The 23,523-nt window shown below is 41.6% G+C and overlaps 1 protein-coding gene across 5 annotated transcripts in view; it reads right to left on the bottom strand.

Moving 5' to 3' along the window:
- The window catches only part of dennd4b (DENN/MADD domain containing 4B), a 48,844-nt gene extending 28,630 nt beyond the window's left edge, over window positions 1-20,214 (bottom strand). For 4 of the 5 annotated variants that reach the window (XR_013790214.1, XM_079503479.1, XM_079503480.1 and 1 more), the window contains exons 1-2: window positions 20,080-20,214; window positions 1,563-1,901 (exon numbers count right to left, since the gene is read on the bottom strand). Coding sequence is in view for 4 of the 5 variants with exons in the window: in XM_079503479.1 (XP_079359605.1) it covers window positions 1,563-1,882 (320 nt within the window). In the remaining variant the exon portion in view is untranslated. Of the gene's footprint in view, window positions 1-1,562; window positions 1,902-19,952; window positions 19,987-20,079 lie in introns of those variants that run through there. The other variant, XM_079503481.1, reaches the window with a different exon arrangement.
- Between the last annotated feature and the right edge of the window lie 3,309 nt (window positions 20,215-23,523).

The following is a 23,523-nucleotide window of genomic DNA, read 5'->3' as shown; positions in this document are numbered from 1 at the left end:
AGCGCCCCTCACTTCACACGGGTGTGATTTTTTAAGTTATATTTTGGGAATTTGATTCTTTAGAAAGCAAGGCAGGGCCTGAAATATTTTTTCCTTATATGCTTCACATTTTTATTCTCATCTCAGACCGCTCCGCTCCAACTGATTCTAACTATGCTGTTGTCCGTCTCTTTCTCCTTCTACTCTGTCTGTTAGTCTTTCTTATGGTGGCTTCCTCTTGTCTCTATTTGTGTACTCTGTCTGCTCTCCTCTGCTTCATGTGCTTTCCAATTAACAACTTTGTTGAAACAAAAATCATAATAGAATCAGCAGCACACTGGATAATGCTCCCATCAACAATTAATTATAGAAAGTAATTATCCTATTATAATTCAGGCCTTGCAACTAAGGGCAGAGAGAGGAGAGGCATGCGAGACATTACGGGAGTCAAATTCAAACTCGGGTTCAAGCAGATTAAAATGTGCATTAATTGGCTGAGACAAGGCACCTACGGTACATTTTAAGCATTTAGGTTACACTCAAAACATGCAACTGCATTGAGTATAAATCTATGAGCTTAAATTCCTACACCACCAAGACTGCAGGCATCCAACTGCAAGGAGTAGAAGAGGCACCGCTTCAGTACTCATAAAACAGTTTTCATACTCTTTTCCTTGAATTTCCATGTTTTTAAAGTGTGAGTTTTGCCTATGTGTGCCTTGCACTGTACTTTCAAGCCAGCTCAGCTGTGTGGTTTATACGCACGCTTGCTGGCTGTCGTATTAGCTGTATTATTACATTACAGCAAACCACAATGGCAACACCTAATTCAGTCATGGCACATATTTGTAGTTTTGCCAAAGTAGCCCTAGGTTATATTAGGTTAGATATTTAAGCCTGTGTTTGGAGCATTGGGGCAAACTACATTACATGTCCTTGGATCCTGAAAGAACAGAGACAGGGCTCTGGAATGTGCTCATTTGGTCAGATTTTGCCATTCGATTTTCCAACGTGTCAGTCAAATGTGTATTTAGTCCCCTTTTCTTACCCTGGTGCCTCAATAGAGCTCCACTCATGCTCTCTCTCTCTCTTTGCATATTAGGCTGCAGAGAATTCAGTGGTCTAATTGCACCGACAAATAAATCATTGGCATTGGCCTGATAAATGCTTTGTTCATAACGTAAAATGTTATTCTGAACTAGGCTTGAGTACTCTTGCTATAAGTTGCCTCATCACACACAGACCATACCCTTCACTCACTGTTAACTTTTTTCTTATGCAAATTCTTCCAATTCTTAAAATTAGCTATTTAATAGGAATTTGATTAGGTATATGAATGCGACACATGAATGTGATCATTGTGAATGATTTCTGATTAACAGCACATGCCTCAATTAAAGTGTACAAGACCAAAGCAAAGAGTACATAAGATGTAATATATTCATATCAATTTCTTAAACTCATTGACATGAAATAGACTGAAATAGATATTAGTGCTACAACTGCACTAATATCCAACTGCCCTGTTTGCATGTGTCTGTTTATACTATAATAATAATGTGTGTGGGTGGGTGCATTGTTACCCCAGATCTAATATGGGTGGTTTGTCTCGACCGCGTCGGTAGCAGAGGTACAGATGAGGGTTGTTTATGAGGCCGGCGCTCAGCTCTGCCGGGTGCCCACTGGGGGTCCTCTCGATGCAGGTGAAGCCCTCTGGGACCTCCTCTCCTAGGCCGCGAGCGATCACAGCCAGGTCCGTGATGGAGTCCACCGCCCTGGCCAACGAAGAGGAGGAAGACAACGAGTTCTTTCCATCCTCGTCCAGGGGCGTCCAGGAGCCCGACGGGTCGAGCCCCGCCACCACAAAGTAGTCCACCAGCTGGGGGCATTTCTCCTCTGTCATGTCGCCTGTCTGCCCACCACTATGAGATGGAGAGACAGATACAGAAATAGAGACAGGAGGGAGAGAGAGGGATTGTGAGACAAAGACAGAGGCAGAAAGGGGAGAATGGAAGTGAAACAGAAAGAGTTACAAAGCTTAGCTTGTAATTTGGGGAGATTTCTACCTCACAGGGAGGAAAAGTGGCTGGTCTGTGATAACTTAGCATGCAGTTAGTTCAGATCTGTTTAGAAATCTAAATTCATACAACCACAAAAGCTCCATTTCATTTAAAGCAAATCAGTGAGAATAAAAAATGGGTATGGCCTCAGCCACCCTCTACAATTCTACATGGCAGTTTATACCACTTACTCTGCCTGCAGGCCTGATCACTACAGGGTGAGCATGTATAATGTTCCCTCTGGCCCCTATCTTAACCAATTTCAGCCTGACATTATTAATGTCAGCCTATAATGTAATTATAGGCAAACATTCAACAACAAAGAAATTCAAAACCATTTTAAACATTCAACAACCAAGAAATTCAAAACCATTTCAAATTCATCAGCAAGTTCACAATGTCTAGCATAATCATACCCTGCTACACATTGTGAACAAACTAAGAATTCAGAATATCAACCACCGTTTTAAAAATGTATTGACAGGAAAGGGACAGAGGGGAACAGTGAAATCTGCTGGGGCAGTGTCACGAGGGCATCAAGGCCTTATGTCATACATTTTTTGAGGAGCAGAAGGCCTAACGGGGGGCCTCCATGAAATTCCTGCCCTAATCGGCTATTTTCACAAGTCACACATTCAGACATCTAAAAACAGCTAAAGAGACAAACTGCACTGCAAAGATAAAGACAAAATACAAAGCCTTCAGCAGTAGCAACATCAGCGTAACACAATAGAGGGAGAGAAAGAAAAAGTATATAATTGGGCAAAGTAACGTATAACCAATATGTGCAGAAAGCTCTTGCTCTGTAACAACTAATTGGTCTTCTGATTGAACACAATATAAAATCGTTTCTGATTGCTCTGCAACAATGATTTCTGGCCTGGCACAGCTTTGCAATAGAGATTCTGATTGAATCACAGTTACACTGATACAGTATCACACAGACATCTCACACACAGTATTAATTCATTAATGTTTCACACCCACACGCACCCTACTCCACCCCTAAGCCAGTAAGTCAGCCTGGACGTCAGCCATCAGCCAACACATCCTCTGCTCTGTCCATCCCATGATTAACCACCCACACACTCCTCATCCAATCAAAAAGGAAGTGGTTGTATGGTAAGCTTCCCCTTAACCTCCTCCACCCAACCCAATGGGACCTAAACTGTCAGGACACACATTTATATGATAGATCGAATACTGCAAAAACTAAAATGAGGACATTAACACACAATGAACACAGAAAGAGGGTGGTGGGGCTGAGGGGACGAAAGAAAGGAAGAGGAAAGACAGACGGAGAGGAGGTGGGAGGAAATCAGGGAAGGGAGAGTGAGTTGGATTCCCCCTACGTTGGATATTTACAAATCAATGTGTAATTAAACTGAAGAGCAGAGAGGTCAGTTTGGAATCGCACTCAGAGGAATGATGGTAGTGGTGTGTGAGCACGTGTATGCTGTGTGCACGTGCAAACGTGCTGCCCTGTCATGACACAGACACCGTCATAGAAAAAGCACACTTATGTAACGTGGAAGACTCTCTCTCTTTACATTTCTCTATATCCCTCACTAACATTTTTCACATTCTTGCTCCTTCTGAGACCCTCATTCACTCAGTCTTACAGTACGTTTTAACAGCGGGAGACCAACGGAGACCAACGGCGAGCATCGCTTGAATTTCATTGGCTATCGCCCAATCGCCCACTATCGCCAAAAGATGAATTATTTTTATCTTTTCGGCCGACGTTCTATCGCCAGTAGTTGTCCCATTGACAAATAATGCACTTCCGGAAGTTTCGTCTGGCTGTCGCCCGCTGTTAAAACGTACTCTAACTCTCACCCATCATTTACATTATATTTCTCCAGTTTTCATTGTGACATCTCACTTTTTCAGTGGCAGAAAACATGTCTCTCCCTTTCGGCTTCTCCTGGCCTCGCTATTGTTTATTTAGATAGTAGTAAAAACAATGGAATCTGCAGAGAAAAAACATGGGGAAGGACATGTAACTCAGGTCTGCAGTTGGAATTGAACTGTCATCTCCCGATGCTCTCTCTCAGTGTGTACTGTGTACTCAAAAAGAGACAAACTATTATAAAGATATTAGAGCACACCTACGTCACACCACCGATCTGACCAATATGCCCATTGCCCATATATGAATCTCTCTGTATCCGTAAATCCCTTAACTCCTTTTATGCCTAGATCCTTGATGTCGTAGTATATGCCCATATAGAAGCATGCCCCCTTTTGTGCCCATATATGGAGCTGACGACACATTGAGGTTAGATGACAAACTCCAAATTTGGGCCCTATAGCGCATTGGAAAGTGGGAACTCCTTATATGGTTATGGATGAGTCATAGGCTCATCCATAACCATATTTTAATATATATAACACACTTATTATATCTTTAATCTGTATGTGTTCAACTTCAAGTCTATCATTATCTCTCCATCTCTTTCTCACTCTCTTACTCAGCAGCCTCCAGCTCCAGATTTTCAGGGAATGTTATGCTCACATCAGCTCATGAATTGCTGTGCACAATGCACATTGCACACATACAGTATGTGTGCAATGTGCATAACTGGCATATTATGTGCACATAGTATACGCTCCCAAGGCTTTCTCAGTTCTTCTTTGATTGAGTTTCAGTTTAGGAGAGGCAGATGAGAGACTGAATGACTGACTGTGTGATACACAGGGGAGAGCAGATCGACAGTGGGGTTGCAGATCATGAACTAAAGGAGGATAAGAGTAGAGATGCTCCGATCAATCGGCCACCGATCGGTGATCGGTACATATTCACTCCAAAAGACTGGATCGGTGATCGGCAATTTACCCTATCTGGAGAAACCGTTTTATACCATTTTAAGTGGTATAAAAGTCAATCAGATATATAGTATAATATCATTTTGTGAAAGGCCTAAACATTCTCCCCTTCATCCCCAAACACACACACACGCGAACAGTTTTGACGTGGGTTTTGAAATATTCAAATTGTCCCCTTTCGCACAAGATCGGTATCGGATCCGGTCGATCATGAGAAAAACAATCGGTGATCGTTCCCAAAAAACCTGATCGGAGCATCCCTAGATGAGTGTGTCAACAAGCAAATAATTAAAAGACACACACAAAATGAAGGGCTGCCGCTGCGTTCGCTTGCCACGTTTGCGCGTCTTACTTGTACAAACTATAGTATAGCATTTTGTAAATGGTGGTTGAACAGCCAAATCCTCCCTGCACCAACATTTCCCAATCCCATTAGCACTACCTTGCTGCTGACTGACCAACAAATACAGGGACACTTATCAGCAATCAATTTATACATTTCACTTAGACAATTGAATATACAGACAGTCAGACAGATTATTTTAGTATTTCCAAAAAGGATATAGTATATATCTATAGTATATAGAAGGAATGGGTCTTTTGATTTGAATGAACTTGCAAAATACTGTATGAACTGCCCGAGCATGGCTGGCTGTGGGATGAATGGATGGAGATTCCGTGTTGAGTTTGTAAGGATGCATAATGAGGAAGTGGGGCAGTCAGTGGGGAGTCAGTAAAGTCACTCACAGCTACTGACAATTACCGTAACTATTAAAAAGTGAAAGTCAAACAGGCTACAGCTGCTAAAAAGTATTTTGACAGAGTGAAAGGGGAGGAAGTGTACAAACTACCCAGGCATAGGATTCAATGATCATCAGCACTGCAGACAGGAATCTACATGCAGCCTGTTTCCTGTTCCATTCCCAGTGGCTCTCTGTGACTTCCTAGTGACATGGAACAGATGACAGCTCTTCAGTTTGGCAATATAACAGGTACCTGAAATAAACTACACCTCCATGAAGGTACGTTACTACGAAGCCCCTATAAAGGGACATGTGGCAGATATTAAAGTTAGGGGCTCCATACTTTACAATATCTGAGGACAGCGTTGAGTGCTGATATCAATCAGCTATATTGGCATTCTGGCAACATATCATATTGACACTGTGCAGAAACCTTGAATATGCATATTTCATATGGTTTCATAAATTAATGGCCTATCCTTCCTATCTCACATTTAGAAAGTGGACGGAAGTAGACGATGCCCCAAATTTCCATTGCTCTGCTGGCGCATGAGGTGCGCTCACCACTGCTGGTACGACTGCTGCTCTGAGTTCTAAAGCTCTCTGCTGCTGTCTGAGTCCCTATAGAGCTCTCTGTTTGGGCACGACTGCTACTTTGAGTCCTAGAGCTCTCTGCTGTCTGGGTACGACTGCTGCTCTGAGACTTAAGGCTCATTCATAGTCTGGATTTTCGGTGGCGAGTAAAAACAGAGAGAAGGTCTGGGGCGGTGGGTTGCTCTTCACCGCGGCTCGTGACGTCATGTTGTAGTTTGGTGGTCACCTCACCACCGAAAATCCAGACTATGAATGAGCCTTTAGAGCTCTCTGCTATTCCTTTAGACCCGTTAATGACCTTATACCAACCTTGAAACATACTTTAGTTACGTCATCAAGAACAATGGTCCCTTATTGGCCGGTGGAGTACACTGACATACATACATACCCAGCCGATCCCTTATTGGCCGGTGGAGTACACCGACATACTGACCCAGCCGATCGCAGTACTTGTGCGCTCTGCTTGCGCAAGTAATAATGCTGGGGATCCCTTCAAGGACCCTTGTGGTTCCCTGGACCCTACTTTGAGCACCTAGGGACATGTGGTCACCTTGACGAGTGCCCACCTGTATTATTACAATTGGCAACATGTTTGTCCAGGCAAACAGCTGGCAACAGCGTCACCAATCACAGCGCTGATATAGAGCTATATCTTGCCCCACCCCTTAACCCTATTTTAAAAAACCTTTTAAAATAGTTCAAATAGCCGATCTACAAGCTCACAACGTCTCGATGTAGATCGGCTAGTTGAACTATTGTTGAAAAATGGCAAATACGTTTAGGGATAAGGGTGGCGCAAGATGGAGCCCATAGTCTGTTGTCCCTTACCCTGAACAGCCTGCAATGCATGGTGGGTTACAGGTGCATGATGGGAAGCTGAGTTTTTATTAGCCGATCACGTCACATGCGCCTCCATGCAATGCAATGCAATGCATTGTGGGTTACAGGTGCATGATGGGAAGCCATGGTTTTATATATACCGGTATATATATAGAACCTTATGTTACACAAAATGTATCCAAAAGTCAGAGATCTTTTTGTGCACAGCTGCATTCTGGGACCTTACCATTAGCTTTAGAAACGGGTAGATTCATTGGTACTCCTGAGGAGGACAGAGTATGTTTACTGTGTCATTTTTTGTTTTACTGCCCATTATATGAAGAACTAAGACATGTATTATTTTGTAAAATGACAACCATCTGTGTTAACTTTTTCTGGTTAGAGGACTACGAAAAGTTGGAATTTTGTTTTAGGAAAGGTATTTTTGCTTTAGCAGACTTTTTATGCAAAGCGTGGGAAAAAAGGCAGAATGTTTTGTTTGTGTAAAAAAAAAAAAAAAAAGTTTCCTGTACACAATGCAATACTGACGCAATGATTTGTGGTGTGTCCTATAAGTCCATGTGGGCTGGGCGCCTTGGGTGCATGACACAAAAATAAAGAATCTATCTATCTATCTATAGATATAGAGATATATATATATACACATACATAGATAGAGATATATATATATACACATACACACAGACGTGTGGCTTGGCGCTAGATGCTTCTTCTAGTTTTATACATACGCACATTAGGCAGTGTTATAGCAGATATTAGCTCACAGTGCATTGCAAAGCATTATGAGACTGTAGATCTGCTATTTCTGCTACTTCTCAAACATAAAAAAAGAAATGCCCAAAATATGGACAGGTTTAATATGATTAAATATCTCTGTGGGTTCTATATCCGACCAATGATGAAGTACAAACATCATCTTGTCACAAACCCATTAACAATACAGAGAATTTAATGTTTGTTTTGACACCGTTTGTATTACATCATCATTACATCACCTAATCATCACCAAATAATTAATTCATATTGACATTGTTCTATATTTCATAAGTTTATATCCTGAAAAAAGAATTGTTCTTATAAGTGAATAGACATGGATTAGATGACCATTGAATAAAGTAAAAATTTTAGCTGCTCCAAGCTATACCGAATTCCCTCCTCGATGTTGTAAGATGATAAGAGCGCCCCTCACTTCACACGGGTGTGATTTTTAATTTACGTTATGTAAGATGACAACTGCATTTATGTGATTGGTTAGCTCGTTTACATACGACGTAAATCTTCCTTTCATTGTCAATGGCATTTAATGTTTGTGTTGCCACAAATTTACGTCATATTTCAGGCACATATTACGTAATTCCTCCGTTCATTGTCAATAGCAAATGTGAGATGTGACAGGACGAAAAGCTGTATATAGGACGGGCTAGCGGCCCTCAAAAAACTCAGCTTTTCACCATAATCATGTAAGATGACAACTGAATGTATGTGATTGTTTAGCCGATTTGCTTGTCCAAATATGACGTAAATTCTCCTTTCATTGTCAATGGCAGATGTGAGACGTGACAGGACGAAAAGCTGTATATAGGACCCCTCAAAAAAAGATAGAAAATAAAAATGAGGTCTTTGTAACCTATGCCAACTGGCCATTTATGTAGCATCCAGTGTATTCCTGAACCTTTCATCCAGCATACAGTCAGGGAGTTGTCCAATACAATGTTAAAGAGATGTTTTGCAAGGTCGTGTTTTGATCTGCATTTGCTAAAGTCATCATGTTTGGTTCCTTTTTTTGCGAGTGGCCAATTTGTATGACAGATTAACTCGCACTACAGTCACACTGGAAACCCCCTTTGGAATGCACTAGATTGCCCCATGGACAGACAGTGCCTATGTTTATCATTTAGCCTACCGTCAGCCAAACTGAGCAGGGAATCAATCTGTCAGATGGTACAGAGGGAACTCAGCTTTCACAGCTATGCCCACATCCTGACAAACTGTGCCATGCAAAAGACCGTTGTCATGGAGGGTGGGGTGTCATTTTTTGTCCATATCGCCCAGTGTTTCCACTATTATGCATTATTGTGTAGCGGGCCACCACGCAATCATGACCAGCCACCACAGTATGATTTTTAGTAGGCAGACACGAATAGGACAAAAAAGGCAAATAACAGCAAAAGACAGCAAAAACATGCTTTAAAAAAAACACAAAACGTGTGCACGAGTCCGGCGCGCAGCACGAGTGTGCATGCGTGGAAGCTCCCCCCCACACTTATCAGCTTCAGGCTAGGGGAAACACTGGCCCAGTATCCATATCCAAACCAACTAAGGACACTGACAAGACACATGGCAGTTATGGACATATATTTAGCTATTGATCTGAATGACTGGCAGGTGTGACAGATGAGTGTTAAGTGAGAGGCCTCAAGCTTTAACTGTTTACCTGAGCACACGTAGCCTATACCTGGGATCCAAACTAGTTTAGTCTTTTTTTTAAAGATTTAGAATTAGAATAGAACAAACATACTCACTGAATGATGAATCTCTCTTTTTGGCAAGTCTTGTCGCTTACGTTTATGCAGGCCTGCCTTAATATTCCTCAGAATAAAGAGGCTTGGTTTATGACAGGAAGTGAAAAGTGTCACAGGAAGTCAACAGGCGTATGAGAGAAAAAAAGACGAGGTTTCATTTCTATTCTGATTGTATTAAGAAAACCAACTGTTCACCAGTTAGTGTCTACTGTTAGGCTATCACGAAGAGATTAGCAAGTACTGACAGAAGGTGTGTATGTGTGTGTCAGTGCGTGAGGTTAGTTGTACTTTACAATACAGCTTTTAGAGGAGGCCTTTCTAACCAAGATGGTGAAATACCAACAGCTGGTGCAGACCATTTCACAACTAGGAGACAGCTAGGTGTTTTTTTTGTTTTTGTTATCTGTTTGTGAGGGGTCTCCAGATTGGCTGTTCTCCCTAAGACAGTGTTTCCTAAACACTGGGTTGTTGTGATGACCCATTTTTGGGTCACAGACCAACTTTTACCCTTGTTTTGCTTACACCTTTACCGCTTTATTTGTTTTCAAAAAGACAAAAAACTACCCCCATCCCCACTTCTCACCAGAAAATAGGGTTTATAATGTATTTTGTGTGTTTGGGTCCTAGGGAGACAATAAATGTCTCTTGTTTTGGGTCTCAAGATAAAAGGTTTGGGAAATACTGCCCTAAGAGAAGGGGCAAACGGGTAGTGAGGTTCTGTTCAGTTTCTGCTATTATTGGTAGCCACTCAATTTGGAGGAGACCCTGCTATCTGTTCCCTTGACGTGATTACTGTACTGCGTTATCTTTTTCATCATGTGTGCCATCATCCTGTCTGTATTTGACTTCCTGGTTGGCAATTAAGCACTTCTACAGGAAGTGCCTGATTGTCCCTCAATGTCAAATTATTGCATCATTTATTACGTGTTTATGCCCTTGGCATACTCGTAGTATTCATTTCATGTCTGTCTGTCTGTCTGTCTGTGTGCGCGCGTGTGTGGGGTTCTTGGGTGGGAGTCTGGAGGACTCCCATATAACAGTCTCTAATGACACTTAGAGACGGTTATACACTTCTAGTGTTGGCTCTAGATAAGGGTTCTGCAATCTCACCAATGGTCAGAGTCCCTGTTGGGAGTGTATATGTTGGCTACCCTCACCCCTGTATAGAACAAAACATTTCAGTACAGGTATGTAGAGGAAAGAAGGATGTTGTTTAGGGAGATGAGAGCATGCAATTTATTTCTTGTCAGGAACCAGGATGAAACAGAAGAGAGGGAGTGACACTCTGCCCTGAATGCAATGGGAAGGACACTGAAAGTGCTGACAGGCCAGGGGGGAGAAAGCTGCTGAAAAGCTTACATTAATTCTAACCATTTCCATAAGGGTCCATTTGGGTAAATGTTTATTGTTTACACTCTGTGTTAAATTAATACTGTGGATTTAACTACTGCACAGAGGACGGCTAGACTACCTGTGGTTGACTCTGTGTATGCGTGTATTATGCAAATTACCGGATAAAGTAGTCAGGCTCTAGACTGAATTTGAGCACTGAACAGACACCAGACTTCCCACAGGTACTGCGGAAACAGTGTGTAGGTTTTCAAGCATGTGTTTGGCACTGCTGGTACAGTGCCACACACACTAGGCCAAAACGTCCTGCCCTGCCAGGCTGCCACCATGTCACCCCCAAACACAGGTCTGGCTGGGCAGTGGGCACAATGTCCTTTTGTCTTCCCCTTGGTCTGAGGGACACAGCACATGACCACATTAGTGTCATACATTGACTCACACACAAACACAAATGGTAGTACCACTCCATGTGATCATCCAATGAACAGATCACAAGTGGATTCACCCTCTGACAGCAGCAGGCATCACTTATTACGTATTAGTGAAGCTTGGCTCTTATTCTGTGAGATGCGTCAAACATGATGAGATCATGAGACATCTGTCTTTAGTTTGTATCCTTATGTGCAGCCATCAAAATATGATCTGTGCAACAGTTCAAAGACTTTTGAACCCACCATAGTGCACACTTCATCTTCAAATGACCACCACACCCTTCTGCATTCATTAACTTTTTATGTCTCTTCCTTTCCACCGTTGTCCTGATTGCATATATATATTAAAGAGTTCCACTCACAATACAAGTCTGAACATTGCAGACTAGTTTTGAAGAGCATATACAAATGTAAGTACTGTTCTGTCTGTACTTGTCACTTATATGTCATGGCACTGATCAGATGATTAAGCCTAAATAAAGAATGATTTCATTTAAAATGTGGACATAACTTAAACCCAAACGGTTGCGAGGAGTTGCATGGCGACCCTTTGGTGTGGTTTGGGCCATTGAACCAGTTTAAGAGAAATTGAGTCCCTAATGTTTACAATGGAGAAGCTGCCATAGGAGGAAGCCGTGCGCTTCCCGGTCTGTTGTTGTGGTCGCCACTATGGAATACTTTTCTACACTACAACAAGCGATTACACCGTTTTAAAGTGGATTTTTCATGACAAGCAACTCAGCGGTCGGTGCAGTGGCTGTTCAAAGGTAACTTTAAACATAGGCAGTCTAGCCTGAAAGACGGCCGTAAATGGTCCGCAGTCTACCTGGTTATCACTTGGGTCGACGTGCAACAGCACATAACACACCGCTGGGATGAACGCTAAAACCGTCTCGTCCCAACCCTTTGGTGTGGTTTGGGCTTAACACAAATGCAGAAAGGTATTGGGTTTGGTGGCAGCTCTCTCCACATCCACACACACAGTCAGATAACAAGTCTCACTTCAGAAAACAAGGCAAATCTATTCCATCCAGAGCCTGGAACCTGGATACACACAGCCAGCGAACAACCCTCTTATTTCCAATGATGGGATCTATTATGGTTAAGTCATTCTTACAAAAATCCAGCGCTTCGATGCCACTGAAAAGTTCTGACGAGCCGAAATCATTTCGGCACTACATCAGTATTTTCTCATTCATTGAAATGTATTCATAATTATTTTATGAGAATTGATCATCATTTAATTATCTATTAGACCACTATTTAGTTTTATATACCATCGTCATCCACAGTGCTTTCTTCTTCCAGCCACGTCTCTCCCTCTTACCTTCCAAGGCTGGTAAAAGCAAAAGGGGAGGTCAAGAACAAATCCCAGACAGACCGCATCGTCAGTCTCCTGTAACTGTAACTGTAACTAGGCAGTGCCACAATATTACCAGTGGTGTCGTAATCCGACCCTCCCGTCATCTCAGAGTAACACGCGACACACCGCTGTCCAGATGACATCAAATTCAACCGAAGCCCCAGTGGTGCAGCGTCCAGCGGGCCTGGACGCTGTGATGAACATGTTGCCACTGGGACCGTCCCTTTTAGCCTTGTCCTGAAAAGTGTTGATTCCACTGTGCCTGAAAGGCCACGTGGCCTGGTACAGGCTTGCTGGCAGCGCCACAGAAATGGTTACGCCAGACATCTATTTAAAGCTTGCTTAGAAAACGCAGACCCTCGCTTGGAGCAGCTTCAGTGGTTTCTTGTTGATCCCTATGCTCTTGTCGTGGGAATGTAACCCTACAATAGAAAGTGCAGAAAACAATAATAACTAGAAAAAGTGCCCTTCTGGGCACAGGTCTCCACCAGGAGGATAGGATTGTGTGTGATGTTTGGCAAAATGTTTAGGAGTAATATAAACATGTTTGTGTGTGTGTGTGTGTGTGTGTGTGTGTGTGTGTGTGTGTGTGTGTGTGTGTGTGTGTGTGTGTGTGTGTGTGTGTGTGTGTGTGTGTGTGTCGCGACTTGGCCTGTTGTAGCGCCACCATGAGGCTGATTTGAAAACTGTCAAGTGGCATTTCTTCCTCAGCCTAGTAGTGGGAATAGGCATGCACAGTTTCACCGCAATCGGACGCTGCGTTGCGGAGTTGTGGCAATTTGTACAAAACAGGCTACTCCTGAAAACTTTAGAAGCAGGATGGATAATTATGAGAAATCAAACAAATCACATGATCACATGACTATGGAGAGCATGTGTACCGATTTGCGTGAAATTTGGATAAAATCTGAAGGAGTAATATTAGAAAATGTGTTTTACATATGTCGGCCTCCTGGTGGCGCTATAAAGAGCAGATGTGAAAAATTCCAGGCAAAGGTTTTTCCTTGGCCTCTAGGGAGTGTGCATACATGGTTTTACACAGATCGGTGCAGTTATAGGTAAAACACAAATCGGCCAGTTATAGCGCCACCATGAGGCCGAGTTGAAAATACTCAAGTGGCATTTCTTCCTCGACCTAGTGGGAATGTGCGTGCAAAATTTCACGGAAATCACACCATGTGTTCATGATTTGCAGCATTTTGTTTGAAACGGAGCACTCCTGCGAACTTTGGAAGCCAATCTTAGCCAATCAGGATGGAGTCTGAAAAATCTGAAAGACCCGTTTCGTTGAATGGCTCTAGAGAGACTGTGTACCAATTTGCGTAATGTTTGGAAATCTGTAGGTGTACTGTCAAAACATTTGTTTTGCACAAAGCGGCCTCCTGGTGGCAGGCCAATGTGAAAACTGTGGGGCAGAGGTTCAGCTCTGGCATTCAGGGAGTGTGTGTGCAGAGTATGGCTGCGATCAAGCCAACGGTGCCAGAGATTAGCTGTTCACAGACGGACGGACGGACGGACACACGGACGGACGGACGGACACACGGACGGAGTGCAAAACATACTCATACTCTCTCCCCATGCCTTCGGCCCGGTGGAGACAATTATCCTGGAGGAGATCATCTCTCCCTTAACACCGAGTTGAAACGGTTCACACATGAAACAAGAGAAAACTCAAATAATTTACTGTCATAGTGACTTGAAGGTGAGTTTTCAGCATTTATTAAAATTGCATTCGATGCGATTATGCTTTGGTTATGCTATGATTGCATAAACAATGGAAAATTTGGACAATATTACAGTTCAGCTTGTCTGTCTCTTATTTGCCATAGATGTAATGTTGGCAGGGGGCCTGGTTTCATCCCCTTCTGCGTGACCCAACTAGTTAAGCCTCCTCGTGACCCCCCACATACAGGGTGGTTTGCAACTCCTCTGCGGAGCCCGGCCGGTGGCAGTGGCACCCCTGCCCCCACTGCATTCCATTCCCTTGAGAATATATATCAGTATTCTGATTTGGTGCAAAATCACAAAAGTCATATTGAAAAGACAAACATAACTGTAGACCAAGGTGTCTGTCTGTCTAATATATCCAGAGGTAAATTGCTAGATCTTAAGTTCTAAACACTCTAAAAAAGGATCTCCAATTCTAGCTTCCTACCAACAACAGACACAAACATACTGGCTTAATTATGAGCTCTATTCTCTTTGTACAGTAGCACTAGCAGCAGCAGCATCGTTAAAGGACGACACCAGCCACCAACATTAAAATATGGGTTTAATTTTCACTGGGGCAACTAATGTCATGGCATGTAATTTGTGTTTCACATGTGAACAAAGCTGCAAAGAAATGCAGCTTTGTTCACATGTGAAGTACAAGTAGCCAAGTTGCAAGTAAAGCAAATTGAAGACTAGAAATGTACGAATATTTAGCCATAGATGGTGTATATGGTGACTAATTGTTTTTGCCAATGGATCCAAGACTTTGTTAATACCACACTGCAGACACTGTATTTGTACAAATTACAGTATTATATGCATAGATTTACTTTTGTGACAGTGACAAGTGAAGGAAGACTGCATCTCACACACTGCAAAGGGACAGAGCAAACATGCAAACAGGCTGTCACTCTACAGTAACTGCATACTCAGTCACCATGAAATACTGTAGCAGCTGCTAACATAGGCAGGTCAATTGTTTAAATAAAATACAAAACAATAATAATAAACAAACATTTAAAATGGCAGGGGGTTGGACTGTAACAGCTCTAAAGAAAATGTGCCAAATGTCATGACAATGATGAAAACAGGGCTCTGCTGTGTGACATAATTTTGTACAACTGTTGGCTGTCAGCTTTAGGTCTGTCAGACGAACCAACAGCCTACTCCCTGAGAACTTTATGAGCAGCCTTTCCACATCCATATACATACAATCACCTCTCCTTTTTACATCTAGAACAATGGCATCTGACACGTGACAATCCCCTAAATTGCTTGAACTTTCGGATGCGTGTCAAATGTTAAAGTTGTAGTTCCTCATTCAACACATCTGTTTTCTTGTGAATTGCATCTGGACAGTTGCCAAATAAACTAAACTTGTACTGTGGAAGTGAAGACTTGTCTTCCAAAATTCCAACATTTGATAGCTAGATGTAACTATTTCTTTTTTTATAACATCAATTACAAATTTAAGTTATTATTACCTAACTTAATAAAAACCTTGACTGGCAGGCACAAATAGGTTTAAAGTAGGCCCAAGTCATCCATTTATTCAAAAGCATAAACACATCATGTACAAATAAATAGTACAATAAAACTAATTAAAATGACACGCAGCATAATATTCATCGGGCATCATTGGTAAAAGGAAACGCTATTAAGCCGCCAGGTGAACAGCCTCCTTTGAGATCCTAATCTGAAACTTAACCACAACAAACCAGTGAAAAACCAGCTGCAAACATTTGATTGGTTGGGAATGGGGAACCTCTGAGCAATCAGATGGGGTGGAATGTGGAGGCCTGGAGGGTGCAATGGCTGAATAATATATCCACCAATTACATAACATCCAGGATGAGCACATTCCTCTGCAAAGAACAATATTCTGATAGTAGATACTGTAGCAGGAGAGACATTAAAAACACTTGTTTGAACTTGTTTGAAAGAGAGAAGACAACAGACAAGAGGAAAGCTTCGGAGACTACGTAATTTCAGATTGAGCATTCCACAAATAATTTAACCCCTGTACTTTGACAGGTAACAAAACTACTGTGTACCATTGAGGCATCGTATTATTCTTTAAATTGACTGTTTAAAATAGTGACTTCTGCAATGAATTATGACTGGTGAATTAAAATAGTGACTTCTGCAATGAATTATGACTGGTGAATTAAAATAGTGACTTCTGCAAAGCATTACGACTGGTGAAAGAAAAGAAAAGGTATGGTCCTAGATATCCTTCTGAAACAAAACAGCTGGTTAATTTGTTGAGCAGCCATGGCAAGAACCAATTTAGCCTGAGGTGACCCCACCACCACCATCATCCAACTTGAAGTTCAATACCTGAACAGAAACTTTGATTTATGGAACTGAGATAACGAACAATGGCTTATATCACATGGTCTTTGATATTACACTTGGTTTGTCACACTGCTGTTGGCTGAAGGTTGATCACTTCCCAATCATCAGTTACATTAGCTGTTAAAAGTTTATTTCAGAATAGAAGATGGACTTCAAACAATAACTGGTAATAACAACGTTAATAGTGGTTGGTAGAACAGACACACTCACTACATGTAGTAAATGTTTTTTTTACTGTCCAGTATTTGTTTTGAGGCAGGTATTGGTTGGTTTTGGAACCCAGTCGCTTAACAATTCCTACATTATTTTGCACAGTCTATTGGAGAAAATACCCTCTATAGTGACAAACACTACACAACAAGAGATGGCAAGTCCCAGCATGACAGCGATATCAGGTGCACCACCAAGACATGCAGGACAGAGGCACTCTGCTCAAACAAGCATGTCTTGTATTGTCTCTATGCACTGTAGATGAGATCCTGTTATTGTACCACATGCTCTACTGTGAAAATGTCAGTTATGCAGTGTGTCCTCACACCAGTACCACCATGACAAATCACATGTATTCAACTCACAATTAACATGACAGTAAAGTAGTAAATTTAGCAGAGTAGTACATTTAGCAGACTAGGCCTGCATGTGGAAAAAGTACCCTCCGCAAACCTTGTCCCAAATCTAGCATCACCAAATTCACTGGGTGGATTTACAGTATAATTTTATACGCAAAGAACATGAAAGATTTGATCAATTTAGCACATTCAATAGCCATGGCGTAATCCTCAAAGTAATAAAGTATAACCTTTTCTCCATATGTAGACTATCCCTCTGAGATGAAATTATTCAGAAAGGTCAGGGTGTAGGGGCAGCGATAAGCAGGGTTACATTGGTTACATTTTACTGTGTATGTAGGAGTTAGTGTCTGTGTGACAAATTAAACAATTTTGGGATTAAAAGGTGTGACCTGTTGGTTTTGTTGAGCTCCACAGTAGTGCAAGGCCATGGACTATAACATATCATAAAATGTCCCAGATAAAGAGATGTATTGAAATTTCAAAAGCAGTCACTGAGTAAATTGCTGATAATTATCTGTATGCCACAAAAAGGCCAAAGTAAAGGAATTAAACTAGATGAATCATCTATAAGTGCATTACTATGAATAGTAGTAATCCATAGTAAATGCACTGACACTGTTAATACTTGAATAACAGAATTCAACTAGAAAAAGTGCCCCTCGGGGCTCAGGTCTCCACCAGGGCAGGTCAGGTTGTGGCCTCCTGGTGGCGCTATAATAAGCTAATGTGAAAAGGGTGCCATTTCTTCTTATGCCTTGGATGGCAATTGGATGATTTGAGGCATTTTGTTCCAAAAATGTGTTTTGCAAAAATCCACCTGTTGGTGGCGCTAATGTGAAAAGGGTAGGATATATTCCTCTAGTAGGAACGTCTGTGAAAGATTTCACATAAATTGCACGCTGCGTTCATGATTTGAGGCTTTTTGTTCAAAACAGGCCAATCCTGCAAATTTTGAAAGCCAATGTTATCCAATCAGGATGGAATATGGAATATTGGACAGATCTGTCTTGAGCACATGACTATAGAGATACTGTGTAACGATTTGCAGGATTTTTGGACAAAATATGGAGGAGTAATATAAAACAAACAAAAGTCGGCCTCCTGATGGCGCTATAGCAGGCTGTTCTGGAAAATTTGGGGCAGAGGTTCATCGTTGGCATCTACGGAGTGTGTGCAAAGTTTGGCATCGACCAGGTTAACGGTGCCGGAGATTAGCTGGTAACGGACGGACGGACACACACACGGACGGACACACACACGGACGGAGTGCAAAACATACTCTCTCCCCATGCCTTAACATACTCTCTCTCTCCCCATGCCTTCGGCCTGGTGGAGACAATAATAGGGTTACAATGTGTAGGCCAAAGGGTCTGTTTAGCCTAAGTAGTATTTAACCCTAATACTAAATACAATATCAAAGGCCATGCATAATTTGTGAGAAATCCAATCAGACTCAGAGCAGCATTATTTGTCAGTCTTTTCCCTGCATAGAAATCCTTTGTGACAAAAGAAAAATAGATACCGGTATTCAAAGAATGTCTTTGCAGCAGTGGGTGGCTGACAGTGATTGACTGTCTAAGAGAGAGAACTAATTTCTCAGTGATAAAAAGACCAAAATGGTAAATGTGCAACAAAATTGTAAATGTTTTAGTACAGAATACAACAGCATACTGCACTCTATCTAGGTGGGAGAGTGAAACCAGCCTGTGAACTGAATAGTCAATCTTGCGCATTCTGTCATTGGGCTAGTACCGTTTCTCATTTTGGTGGAAAGTGGAGACCCACTGGAACTCTCCCAAGGGCCCTGGGGCTTCCCCGACCCCACTGCTATCGATCTAGACTCGAGTCTAGATTCTAGATTGAAGGCGTTCTAAATATCTGCAATATATCCAAACTAGCATTAGACATTCTCATGCACGTTTGCCTTGCAACTAATTTTACAGATTCAACAATCAAATGAATGAATTAAACCTATGCTATAGATTCCTTATTGCCAGAATAAACACAATGTCATCACTGCCTTCGCAGAACTGTCAAAGTGAAGATGAGCAGAAGTAGAGCACAGAAGAGACAGGAAAAATAAAGTCTCACATGAGTGACATCACTGTTTAAATAACAGTATCCAGCTGCCTGTACACAAGATGGGAATAGTATCGGGGATTCTTTTTGTGATTTTCAACATTAGTTTCAACAATCATTATCAGGCCCTTAAGCGGTCACGTTCAATCAACCGAAATGCATTGATCAGCAACAGTCTGGACACTGTTGGTGCCTGGGTCAGTATATAAATTGCATTTCAAAAGAACGCTGGTTCAATGACAACAAGCGCATTTTTAAACCCGTTAGTTTCTTGCGCTAGCTTTGAGAAAAGACTAGCACACACACCCCCCCATTCAGCTGCGTTCCCTGCCCCCGTTAGCAAGTGTCGCTAACCGTAACATGCAGATAACGGCTGTCGTATTAGATATGATACACATTTGTGTCCTTATCTAAGGAACACGTCCGCGGTATCAACACATAAATATAGACTTCACGCCACGGAATGCCCTGTTAGAGATAGCTTCACTGTTAGCTCTTGGGTATTTAAAAATGTCCTACCATTGCGGGGCGCACGCAATTGTGATTACATGGGGGTCAGTCAGCGTTAGCTTGCCAACTTAGCTGTATGGCTGGTGATATCTTGCACCAATATAACTGCAAACATCTGAACATATGTCAGTCTTACCTTGTAGTCTTTGCTGGTAGTTCCGACAGCACACTGGGAGAGTCATGTTTAGGTCATGTTCAGAAATACAACGTCCATGGTTGTTGTGTAGTTGTGTGAACCAGCAGGTTTGAGTGAGCCAGTGCAGAATCTGCAGATGTCGCTGTGCTGTAGTGTGTGCTCTGCTCTGCTCTCGTCGTAGGAAAGGGAGGGGTTTCGCTTGCCAAAAACAACAGATCTACAAGCTCAGTTAGTTCGATCTACAGTCGACTACAAGATAACAGTTAGCTTGTAGATCTGTTCTTTCTATCATGCGTAGGAGAGAACTAAAAACAGTAGAAAGGAAACTGCTGAGTATTACGCCCAGACGTGGCGTGCATACTGGCCTGTAATGTAACTGTAGATCAGATGTGATGAACGTGGTCCGTTAGTTCTTGGTTTGTTTGTTTTGTCACGCATTTGCAGCTGTTGCGTTCTGTTGTTTAGCTTTGTTTTCTTTAGCTTTATACCTGCTGTGTAGGATGGAAATGTAGAAACGCAGAAATAACGTTACACAATAAAGTATCTTGCCACTAAAAAAAACTAATGTACGAATTCTAATCCGGCTTCAGAACATCCCACTCACACTGACACATGACCACAACAAACACGAGGTAGTTGCTGGCAAATACTGAGGCATGGTCATGCTGGACCTCCAAAAGGCTTTTGACACCGTGAACTACTCCATACTGGTTAACAAGCTAAAAGCAATTGGTTTTGATAGCACATCAGTGAGCTGGATGCAATCCTACCTGGAGAGAACAGATGGTGGAGGTGAACGGAACACAAATAGGGGGGGGGGGCGGGGGGGGGGGTCGCCAAATTAATTTGGGAGGTCCCCTCCCCCCAAAAGTTGTGATGTATTTTTGCTATTATCAAGGTTATTGTAGTGGTACATTTGTATTGGGGTGGGCAGGGGTCATGGCCAAAGCATTTTCGGGGGTCCCCAGCCAAAAACGTTGAGAACCCCTGCCCTAGTACAAGGTTTCTTGTACTAGGGCATGCATGCACCTCTTGGTACCACAGCACCTCAAAGGCCCTTTAAACAAGGCTCCAGACTTCCCAAAACAAACTGGTCAGGCTACTATACTTGGCCTCACTACCGAACCCACCTCACCCCTGCCCATTTTGACAGGCTGGAATGGCTTAGGGTTGACGACAGAGTACAGCATCTTGCAATGGGTCTGGTCCACAAGATTCACTACACCACCAAGATACCCATGTACCTGTCAAAATACTTCCTTAATGTCAATGAAGTCCACACCCACAACACCAGAGGGTGTTCAACAAACCATGTGCAACCCAGTTTGTTTTTTCCCAGTTTTCCTCCTTTTATGATGATTTCCCGTTTTTGGTTATATAGAAGTGTATATTTGTACGTCTCGACCCTATTGTAAACAAGTGTAATGCTTTATGGTGTAGTCTACAGTTAACAGTTTTTGTATTGAGTTGTGCTTGAAATGTACTGTAATTCTGCAAACTGTTAATACTTCAATCAATCAATGGAATCCTTGACTTGTATCATTTATTTTTTGCAAAATAATGTGAAGGTACAGTCTTTTAAAAATCTTTTCTTGTTAGGTTTAAGAAGCACCTATGGTTTAAGAACATTATTTACAACAGACACGGTTTCCCTGGTTATTACAAGTTTAAAATAAAAAAAAATTATAACAATGTAAATGTATTACTAAAAAAAATGCATACGTATTTATTTTCTTGACCCTAAACATGAGACAAAAACTATTGTAAAACAGAACATTAAACATGACAGAAATTAATATAATACATCAATAAAAATATGGCCATAACTGATCCCTATTACACGATTACTTTGCTGGTCAACAGCAGCTCCTACTGGCAGAGGTTAAAACTGCAGTACACTTGCTGAGCGGTGTTCTCGCATACACGTAGTTTATTGCATAACAGATGCGTTTTAGGCCTATGAAGAGCAAAACTTGTAGGGTTATCACAGACAAGTGGTTCAACGTCCATCACTTATTGTCAAGATGAAGATAAACTCAATGAAGAAAAACAAAAAACACAGGCAACATTCTGACACAGTGTTGCTGTACAATTACAACAGTAATCGTAACCAACATTAATCAAAGATTTTCTAAATGAGATACTCCCCATTTGAAAAAAGTGGCACCTACTCTTCCACACGACACGGATTGGCAGGGTATAAAAAAAAAAAAAAAAAACATGTATTTATAGTAGGAACCATGTGTCCTATGCAGATAAAATATCAGACTATGCACTCTTATTATAATGGTAAAGTTTTTAAGATCAAATGGGACCAACATAGCATTTTACAATTACAAATGAGCTCCACACAGCTTTCCATACACCCATGATGATTTTGTTATTTTGTCCCAAACCAATCCAAGCCAAGATGATCTTGCCCAGCCTCAAAAAGTTGCCCATCCCATCATCATCATCATCACTGACAGAAAGGGCTATCTTCCTTATTTTCAGTCAGTAGCATACTTCCCTGTATCTAAACAGTAAAATGTAAAACTTTCAATGTGGTTACAAAATTCAATCGAAACCATTTATAAGAGTTAAAGCTTGTCAGTTGACCAACACATAAACCAAATACGGTATATTCAGGGCAGGAAAGCACAAATGACGACTAGCCACAGACATAATTTAGAAGACTTTGGCTGTTGGCTAGTGTTAATTTCCCACCATGGTTGATCCATTGTTAATATCAAGGACTGGTGAGCAAACATGCAGTAACAAGTCATACATTACATGGCCTAACATGGCAACCAGTACTGACCCTCCTCCAAGTCTTTTCCCAGCTAAACAAATGGCAAGTGCAAGTGCAAGATGATCAACAAAATTACCTTCTCTGCATTTGCTAGTATGTTGTTCTGCCATGTGAAAGTGTCCTATTTAACCTCTCAATAATTGTCAGCTGCCAGCGCTGACCCTAGCATGTAGCCTTGTATGTAAATGGGCTGAACAACATCCCAGCAACACACATTCCATTCATAAAACCTCTCACATCTTACCTCCATTACAGTTTTCCTCTCTCAATTTTAGATTTTTTTTAAATTAAATCCTTTCATTTGCTTGTATGGGAATGATTAGCAGTGCAGCACATAAATAGAATATCAAAGAACTATAGTAACAATGAAGCAAAGAGCTAAGCAACAAACAGCTATGTAACACTTTCCATCCTTATTCCCAACAATATGTGGCTATTCTCCAGTGGCTATTTTTGTATTTATTTATTGGTCTATATGTATAAAATGCATAATCATATAGGCTATTTAATGACTGCCTAGACACAGTAACTTTGCTTTGCCATGCTTATGGCAAAAATTGAGCTACAGTTAGCAAGATTAGAAGACAGGCACAGTATTAGCTCACAGTGGTACTGTAGCAATGGCATTAGCATGGCATAACATTAACACAGTA

This window comes from Electrona antarctica (assembly GCF_951216825.1).
Source record: "Electrona antarctica genome assembly, chromosome: 6".
Taxonomy (NCBI): Eukaryota; Metazoa; Chordata; class Actinopteri; order Myctophiformes; family Myctophidae; genus Electrona; species Electrona antarctica.
Note: the sequence above shows the minus strand (reverse complement) of the source record. Positions and strands in the feature narration are given on the sequence as shown.